This window comes from Solanum stenotomum, chromosome 2, assembly GCF_019186545.1.
Source record: "Solanum stenotomum isolate F172 chromosome 2, ASM1918654v1, whole genome shotgun sequence".
NCBI lineage: Eukaryota > Viridiplantae > Streptophyta > Magnoliopsida > Solanales > Solanaceae > Solanum > Solanum stenotomum.
In genome coordinates, this window is record NC_064283.1 from 19,667,743 (window position 1) to 19,677,882 (window position 10,140).

Consider the following 10,140-nt stretch of genomic DNA (forward strand, 5'->3'; position numbering starts at 1 on the left):
GAGATGGAATATTTAGCATCCATCGCTTTGAGTGTGTACCAGGCGAGACTATGTGGGAACAAATTTCTATCGCTTTCCCCCCTACACATACAAGCAAATAAATTCACATTTTGTCAACATATCTTGTTCAGATAATGTGGTAATGTATTGCCTGTCTGAAGCTGGGCCATTGCACATTTGACATTTGTAACCTGGGAGTTGTGTAAAGTTTAAATTGCAGCCTTTTTACAAGTCTGAAGCTGTATATGATAAGTTACCTTACGCAGGCATGACTTACTTTTTTTTGAAGACAGTGCCTGCCCTGTTAGACGACTGTGAAGTATAAGATTAGCTTACCGACCCGTCCGGATATTCAAATTATGTACTCCTTCCGTTTCAATTTGTTTGTGTTACTTTCCTTTTTAGTCCATTTAAAAAAGAATGCCTCTTTCTTTTTTGTCAATTCTTTAATTTCAACTTTCAACATGACGTGATTAAGGCCACAAGATGAAAGAACATTTTGGTATATTCTACATATCGTTAATTTAAGACCACACGATGCAAAAGTCTTTTTTATTTTCTTTAACTCCGTACCAAGTCAAATCAAGGCAAACAAATTGAAACGGAGGGAGTATATAACTTATGAAAATCAACTTGGCAAAGAATGTGTACCTCCTTCTTAATTCAAAAGGTGCAGGCCTAGCCCCATTTGATTGCTGGCTTTGTTTAAGAAGCATTAAAATGATGATGCTTTCCTTGCTTTTAAGTCTTCTGTGTTGTTATTACTTGCTAGATCCATTTTATTTACTGAAGCTGTGGGAGTGACTTGATTGTCAATTTTTTTTTGGCACCATGAACAGCGTTAGCTCTCAAGAGCTTGGTTGACATAAGCATGGAGTCATTACTCCTCTCTCAGAGCAATTGACAAAGCCATTTGCCCATTACCCAATGCCATGATTTGCATTACTCTGAAGGAGTTGTTTGGTGGTGCCCATAATCTTCTTCCAGTAGGTCTGTTAATCGTCTTCATTTAGGTTCTTTGAATTTATTATCTTCGAAAGGTTTGGTAACCAGGCTAGACCTGGAAACCTCCTTCCAGGTACACAGTTGGTTGTGTCTGTGTGGCACTGAATCACAAAACGAGTTGGAAATCCTACTCGTCTTGGAACGTCCAATAAGACGAGTTGGAAGTCCTACTCGTTTTGTGGCGATGAATCACAAGATGAGTCTGAATGTGCAATTTGGAACTTCCAGCAAGTAATTCAACTCAGACTCATAAATCTTCAACTGTGGGCAAAGACAAACAAGTACCTTTATAAATTTATGACTTCCTTTTATACTTTACTAGTTATTGAGCTCCATTCCTCTTGCATTAATTTCTTAAGGTCCATGTATCTGATATCTTTTTATAATATTTCTGCTCCCTATTTAAGAATTCTTTTGCTATCTTGTATCTCTTTGCTTGATTGAAAGCTTGAATTCAGAGTTCTTGTTTCCTCTCTACTTTTATTGGTGAGTGCTTGCCTGACAATCATAACATTCAGAAAAAATTTCTGTCGAAGTTTCATAATATATGGACATTGTGTGTTTCCTCAATATGGCAGGAAAATGCACAAAAGATAGCTGAATTTTTATCATCCCATTCTCGAGTGAAGAAGATTACCATGCTGGTTTTCCTGGCCATCCTGCCAGATCATTTTAGTATTCTCATGATTTTAGTCCTAACTTTAGTATTCTTGGTTTACCATTAATAGTATGATTTCCCATTGGCATTGGACTTTCCCTGTTTGTGTTACAGGCCAAAGGTGTAGGATCTGTAATGAGTTTTCTGACAGGGTTCTAAGCATGTGGCCGAAGGTTATCAAATACTTCAGTGTTTTGGTGAGTATACTGTATCCAATATTAAAGATCAAATGTCATCAATCTCATTTCTGGTGTTGAAATTTGCAGCAAGTGTCAAGTCGCTCATAAGCCAGCCTGCCTTGTTTCATGTCCCATGTGGCTATACTACCTGAGGCTACTAAGGATGTACGTCAAATTCCTGTTGGGATTGAAGATGTTAGTGACAACCTAGACAATGCGCTTAGAACTGGGCTAGCATAGAGCATGGATCACACGCCTAATTGTCTCAAGGTCTTGCGAATATCAGACTGTTAAGGGGAGCATAATGCATCTTTTACAAGTCCATATATGAGTTAGATAATTCTAGTAAACAAATGATTGATTTAACTGCCATAATAATTTCTCAGGTTACTCACAATTATTGCATTGTTATCGAAGTTGTACGGGATGAGAATGGGAACAGTGGTCATAGGTGTAATGATATGGTACCTGTGTTGGCATATTATTATTTCATCATATATTTTCACTAACTCATTTATTATGTGATATTGTAATTATTATTATTAGTAAGCACGATAACTAAAATAGATCGAAAGGGAATAAATGTTTAGCATGAGAGTTTTTGCATATACATATAGTGATATTTTGTAGCCTATTTACCATATTACTTGGAATTGACAATGATCTACTAACCATCCTAATCAAGACATATATACTACTTTCATTCAACACAACTTCTTAATATAATATATGAAGTTATAAAAAGGTGGAGGTTACAATTTTTCTTAAAATAAGGCACAAACTTTAAGACTTGAGACATTTGTCACCATAACCATCGTTGATCATGTTCACATTTATACTATGTATGTATTGTTAAGAAATGGATAAAAGAAGACATAGACATACACACTCTAATACTATTCATGACTACTATTCATGAATAGTTCTTATCTATCCTATTTACGACATGTATACACACTTGTCTTCTTAATAATACATACTACCTATACCAATTCGTTGAGGGTGTACAATTACAAATTATAACAATATTGAGCGAAAGTAATAGAAAACAATATTATATTGCTAAAGAAACATTTTATTTTCTTTGAAAATAAAGGATATCCTTTCAACTTCATGTAATAGAAAATCCAAATCCAATAATTAAATTGTTACAACTATCAATCGAATAGGATCACTACTCACTAGGGGTGTATATGGACCAGGGTCCAGGTTAGTTCGATTTCTAAAATATCAAATCAAATCATTTATGTCAGATTTCTAAATCTATAAACCAAACTAACAAGAGTCAAATTTTCTTGTGTAAAGTCTTCATACAAACATATCCTAAAGTGTATCATTTTGAATATGTCAAGTTATTTTTGGTTACATGATATTATTTCATTATGTTATGTAGGCTACCATTGGTATTGATTTTTCATCAATAACAATTTATCTTGAAGATAGAATAGTTCACTTACATTAAATTAGAAAAAGTAAAAAAAGAAACTTAAACTAGAAACCAATTGGTCAACTTGTATACTAACTGCTAACTTTATGTACAGATGAAGAACGATTCCTACTCATGAAACATTAAAGATAAAATACAAGCAAGAAAGAGAACTCATTCAAAAGTGTCACCTAGCAAAGTCTTTTCACAAATGATGGACGCGAATGCGACAGGAAGACGAGAAGTAGATACTAAACATTAGCAGCCCAATCACCACTCATTCTAACTCTTAGAGTAAGATAGATGAGTACGATCGTCCCCATGCACGACCTGAAAAAGGAAGATACTTTTAGTCGATTGCTAGAGCTGTATAGAAGCGATAACTAAACGCCAAAAGAAATATATGTACAATATGGAGCAAAAGAGGTGTCATGTAACTAAAGTTGCATCAACATCTTCAACATACTGGCTCACACTTAGTTTACCGAAATGTGTAACTGTCAATCGCGTAGGGATAGATAAGTTGTTATATTAACAATACTGCCAAGAAGACAAACAACTTCTTGAATGACTCAACATCACATGACTAATTTCCAATTTCTTCCTTCTTACAGATGATTATGCTTATGCTTCTGTGCCCCATAGCCATATCATCTATATTTCTCCTTCAAGAATATTTAACCATTACAATGAATCTTCAGTAGAGACTGACCTACTCTGTATTGGCTATTTTCTCATCCATATTTTCTTTAATGATTAAATAGGTAATCGATGCATTTTCTCAGTTTTTTTCCAAGTAGAATCATCTCTAGAGATTAGCCTACCAACAACTTGTGAGTATCAAGACAAAACACTTTGTATAGTAGTAGACTGACATCTTAACATCTGCATTCAACTCTGATCAGTAGGCTTTGACAAAGAATTCCATGCAATTAAAAACAAATAATCTTCCCCCTCACCATCTCTCCACCCACTCACCCACCAGGTCATTAAGTTGTCTAAACACCGTAACTCAAGATCTAATGACCAAATAACATCTCGCCTGCCAAATCCCAAAATAAAAGCAACCTTACGCATCTTTATAATAAACAACATCAATCACATCCTTTTAACCTTATTATTCCTATCCTGTCTGCATTACTTGCAGCTCTAATAATAAATATCCATCTCAAACACAGACAACCAAAAATCAGACAATGACAGAGAGAAAAAAGGACATGGGTGGTTGCACATGTATTCGATAAAAGAGAGCATAGAACTTCAAAGTTACATTTGTTCATTGAGAAACCATGTAACAGTCTACCATTTTCTGGTAGTTATAACCTACAATATTCAAAATCAAGGGATGACAAGCAGTACAAATCCATAGCTTTCAAAACGATTAGCTTGGTGAAACATTTATACCCTCAATTATTATGGTTGGTTGTGCAATACTTGTTCCATATTCATTCATGCAGATGTTTGCACATGACTGTTCATTCTCATCATCTATTTCCACACAGAACCGGCTCTACTATAGAGCCACTAAAGCAATGGCTTGGGGCCCCAACTTTTTCGGGGATGCACTTTTTCCTAAGGATGTGTTCTATATATTTTATTTTAAAAGAAAATCCTATGTATTGTTGGATTTGAAGAGAAATTTTTGGGTAGAAAGTAAAATATTTTTTTACCTTAATGTGGGGATCGTTGCAATAATTGGGAAATGAAATAGTTTTTAGGTAATTATAGTTTTTTTTTTATGTGGGTACTTTTTTGTTACCTCATTTATATCCAATAACAACTAACATGGACCACATTTTCCCTATATTTACTTTTTTCATTTTTCTATTATAAAGTCTAACCAAACCTTTTGCATTCTGCAAAAATTTCAAGCATTGCAACTGCCAATCATTATATTGTAGCAACACAACATTAGTTCGATATCATTTTATCAACTTACCAAATTTCCGAGTCAGGTTTTATTATTCAAATTTTATATTATATTTTTTCACTAAATTTTGTCATTGTTGATATTCTTACTTCATAAATATATATTCTTGTTTTAGATATATATTCTCTTTTTTTTTGGGCCAAATAGACCCAACGGTCAGATTTAGATTAATAAATCAACTAAGTACTTTTAGATAAATATTCTTGTTTTAGTTATTATAAGAATTTATTCAATTTAAATATGTCAACTAGAAAATATGATTTGACATCAAAATTTAAAAGCTAAATTTTTTTTTTAGGGCTTCTTTGTGAAGTTTGGCTTATGCCTCACTCTTGTTGAGCCAAGCCTGCTGATACACAAACTGCATCAACTTAACAGATTATGAGAAATGAATATAGTATTGGTAATGAATGTAACGAATGCAATGTTTTTAGCACCAAAAAGGAAAGAAGCATAACATGAAAAGAACGGATTCAGGAATTAAACTTACATGACTGAGAAAAGGAGAACAACTCTTCTTGAATTGAAAGATGCAGAGCGCTTGTATTTTCTCAATCTGTTGCTAGGTGTATCATATACCTTCTCGGTCAAACATTTATCTGCCATTTAAAACAAGAAACACTTGTGAACTTTTCATCTCATTGTACAACTTAAGCTCAAATCTGGTCCTGATATGAGGTGAAGGAACCACCTTTTTCAGCTAACTGAAAAGTCATTGAACCTTTACTTGCTCTTTTATTATATGGAAACAATCAACAACTCAACCGCAATAGAAGACAGGATGACCAGTGATATCTACTGATGCTGTCTAATCAGAGCAGTTGCAACTTGCAAAGGCGAACTTAAGTATCTAAGTATATTTGATAATTTTCTTTTTGATCAGTAAGTACACTTGATAATATACCATGGTAAAACATATATTTTGATTAATTGCCTAGAAATGACAAGTTGATCTAGGAACAACATCAAACGTTTTCATCTGTAGAGAACTCTTCAGGAAATAAGAACAGACATGGGGTCTGGGGAGCACTTCATGCACATGATAAGCCGATTATATTTCACTTTTGAGATATTGAGATTGTAATGTAGTTAATTTGGTAACAAGGTTTTACAGGGTTTCCCCAATACAACTGCAAAAAGAAGAGAACTTTAACGACAGGATTTCAAAGTATGCACTAGCAACCCTTTTGCAACCAAGTTGATAACACAGGAAAGGGAAAACTAGGTGTTTGACTACAGATTTGGGAGTAGGTTAGTGTGGCAAGTTTCAGCTTTGACATCACTAAAGCAGAATATCATTGACACTATAACCCAACATAGTTACAAGTCATTATGTCCTTCATGTCGCCACTCGTGGTGTTATTATAAAAAATAAATAAATAAAAGAGCTGTGATAGTTGGAAACTGAAGAAGAGCCTATCACAGGAGTTATCCACAAGTATGTCGTAAAGCTATTTACAGAGAATGCATTGATTCTTATAGAATTTTTCTACTTTCTTAACTAGCATGTGGATATAATCATGAGAATCGGAAACTGTTACATGTCTCGGTTATTTCACCAAAGACCAACCAGATCTGTCATCCTTCCCTGAAGAAATAGTTTCCAGTTTTGAATATTTTTGAAACATTAGTCAAATATATATCTTTATAAGTGAAAATATAGGAAGATACTCTGGCAGAATTCAAGCTCATTAGAAGCATCCAATTGACTTAAGCAAATTTGATAAAATGTATTTCAAAACATAATAAGGAAAACTGCAGAGGAAAAATAACAGGTATCATCTATAACAAAATTCATATTTGGAAAATGCATAACAGAGTGATTGATTGCAGAAAAGAATCTACCTTTACATGCAAATTTGGGCAACTCAAAGCTGTTATTCATCATCTGTTGCATGAACTTTCCTCCCATCAGTGATGAAATTTCTCTCTGAAACATACTCTGAAATGAAATTAATTTGTTAATGCTCAGCATTACATTAACAAATCTTAATTAGAGAACAAACTAATACCAAATAAGAAAAAGCACCATAAGAACCCTCTAGAATTAACATCCTCCCACGTGATGATGTTAAAATCATTAAATTCATAAGAGGCACTTACAGATACATAGTCATCCGTCTTAACATTCCCATTCATTTCCTCAGTGGATTTAGGTGCGTCAAATTTTCTTTTGTCAATATCTATGGCCAAACAATATGAGCCATAAGCATCTGAGCTATCATTTTTCAGGTTGGCATGGTTTCCACCATTTGATTGGGCATCCATTGAAATTGGAGTCTTCAGGTTCACCATATCCAAATGTGATTCACAAAGAGGACCTTTGGTTCCTTCGTCAGGTAATTTAACAAAATTCAGGGAATCTTGGCTTTGCTGAAATAGAAATAGTTAAAGTTACTTCAACATCCTAAATAAAAGAATTTGAAGAGATGATCAAATAAATAGAGAAGCACATATGATGATGAACTAACAAACAAATTAGTCATTATTAGAAAAAAAGGAGAGAGATTGGGTTAAAAATTTCTAACTAGATAATTTTGATGATTAGGGAAGTGTGCATAAAAAGATAGGTGAAGCATAAGAAATATTACCTATTGCCTAAAGGAAGATAATAGTAGCACATAATATATGGTAGCAATGTCCTACAGCTACAAAAAGTACAAGATGCATTCTGCTTTATGTTTTTCTTGATCAAATGATATAACATGTACTTCTTGTTGTTTGGACAAGGGACTTTAAAACATGATATGTTCGTATTAAAAGGTTTAAGCTGCATGTAAGCCAGCAAAATTTATCCTTGGCACATTATAAAGTTTACCTTACGCTGACCTAGCTGGAAGTTGATACAGCTCAAGTCGTAAAGAGAAAACGTGCTAGCAAATATCATACTTCTAAATGATATGGGTAACCAGGTCATCATATGAACTCCCGAAAGCAAAACTAAGGTACATTTTCAATTGTCATGCAAAATTTGGATGTTATCTTAAGCTATGTTGTACAAACTCTTCAAACATGTCATCGAGTGCGTGTCGGATCCTTCAAAAGTAGTGCATTTTTGGAGGATCCGACACAGGTGCGGCAACATTTTTGGAGAGTCCAAGCAACCTAGATCTTAAGAACTGAACCATCACCAAGAGGCCCTTAATTATGGTCTTAAATCAACTCTATAATATTTTTACTGACCTCACTTCCGACACCGATAATATGGGGAATTACTAAGTAGATTGTTCTTGTTAAGAAATAGTCATCTATGATTCATAAGTCTGCTGCTACCCTTGTTCATCTTTTAGAATGAAAATCCAAACTTCAAGAACACTCTCTTATAAGGCACAAGATACAAAACAAATAAAATCTTTCACACCACATCAAAGGTTTTGCCAATCAAATAATTGGTTCAGTGGTCCCTACTTTCAGCAATGACAAAAGCATCAGAATGTAGGACTTGCATGTAAGCTTAATCGCCAGTTCGCATTAAATGGTGACAGAATATAAAATTAAGAATATCTAAGAGACAGTGACCAAGAATTTGAACTTTTTCAAGACTCAATTGGTGCAAGAAAACCATCCAAGCCTAGAGCTGAATAATCTCATATAGTATCCAAAGTGTTTTTGATGTTCAATGTAGTCTAGAGAATAGTCACTGGCCTCAACTTTTGACCACCACTTTGCTAATGAAACTAGTAAAAGCAACACAGTATCACTTTCTGACTGGAAATAAAGGTTCCTTTAAAAGACACATCTACTCTAAAATGCAACTGTACAACATTTATGAGTTAACCACCAACACTTACTCCATTTATAAGCTGTCATATCTCCAACTGTATCTCAATAACTTTCTTTAGAAATAAATAAAATTTGCAACCACAATGACCATGAAGAACATTTTGGCACTACGTACACATAGAAGTTAAGATTCATAAAACACATTGAAGTGAACCCAGTCTAAACAAATTGACTAATAGATCAAACAAATTACAGCGAAATTCTAACAGAAAAAAAACGTATCCAAATCACGAAACAATAAACACATCGATATGCAGCTTAATCTACACAAATAAAAAGAAAAGCCTAAAATAAAACATCTCAATTAGATCGAATTGTCACATTACTATTTGTACTACTTCCAAAAAAAACTCATATCTTCATAAGTTGTACAGAAATGACAGATATAAGCATTTAACCCACTGTACAAACAGTAGATTCAAGGACCGTAATGAACTTAGGCTTTTGCATAGAGAAATCGAAATTCCTTACAACAAATTAATAATACCACAAAAAACACAATTAACTCAAATATAACAACCGTTCTCACTCATATCTTCATAATTTCTAGACAGATAACAGTTATTCACTCAACGCATATAGACTCAGGCTACACATTTCAAACAGATAAAAACTGCATCAAAACTCCAACAATAACCAAAATCAAGCCAAAAAAACAACGAGAACAGCACAATGCAGCTATCGAACTGAACTAAAACTGCAATTAAAGATCAAATTGATTAAAAAAGCACATAGCGTACTATTTAAGAAAACTCAATTGATTCCAATAAGGCAACAAACCTTACCTCTTGGCTCGAATTCACCGCCATTTTCACAAACCAAACAATAGATTCCGAATACTCTATTTCTCCAACTGCATTACAGTAGGTATAAATCCAGAGAGAGAGAGAGAGATAGGGGTAGTTTGTTTACGGGGGTGGGTGGGGTGAATATGGAACGTTACAGGAAGAAGAGGGGGTGGGGGTGGGGGGTGGGGTAATATGCCAGGAAAGCTCCTGATCACGACATTGATGATCACGACAAACATCTATACGAGCTTGAATTTGGACTAAATTGCCCTTCTGACGTTTCTATAATATAATCTAATACTCCTATTCATTTTCATGACGGTTATAAAAAACAACTTTTACCTCTATGTTTTTTTCAATTAAAATATTTT

At 34.0% G+C, this 10,140-nt stretch overlaps 1 protein-coding gene across 2 annotated transcripts; it reads right to left on the reverse strand.

Annotated features, from left to right (window-relative positions):
- Nucleotides 1–3,349: 3,349 nt before the first annotated feature.
- Nucleotides 3,350–9,920, reverse strand: LOC125855635 (uncharacterized). Of its 2 annotated transcripts, none has more exons than XM_049535386.1 (5): nt 9,767–9,920; nt 7,302–7,571; nt 7,044–7,140; nt 5,689–5,797; nt 3,350–3,598 (listed from the first exon to the last, which is right to left on the reverse strand). In XM_049535386.1, exons 1-5 carry the CDS (start codon nt 9,788–9,790, stop codon nt 3,520–3,522), a joined length of 579 nt encoding a protein of 192 aa, XP_049391343.1. In that variant the 5' UTR covers nt 9,791–9,920; the 3' UTR covers nt 3,350–3,519. The 2 variants fall into 2 exon arrangements, with proteins under 2 accessions (XP_049391343.1, XP_049391345.1); XM_049535388.1 differs by having other exon boundaries at nt 9,762–9,878.
- Between the last annotated feature and the right edge of the window lie 220 nt (nt 9,921–10,140).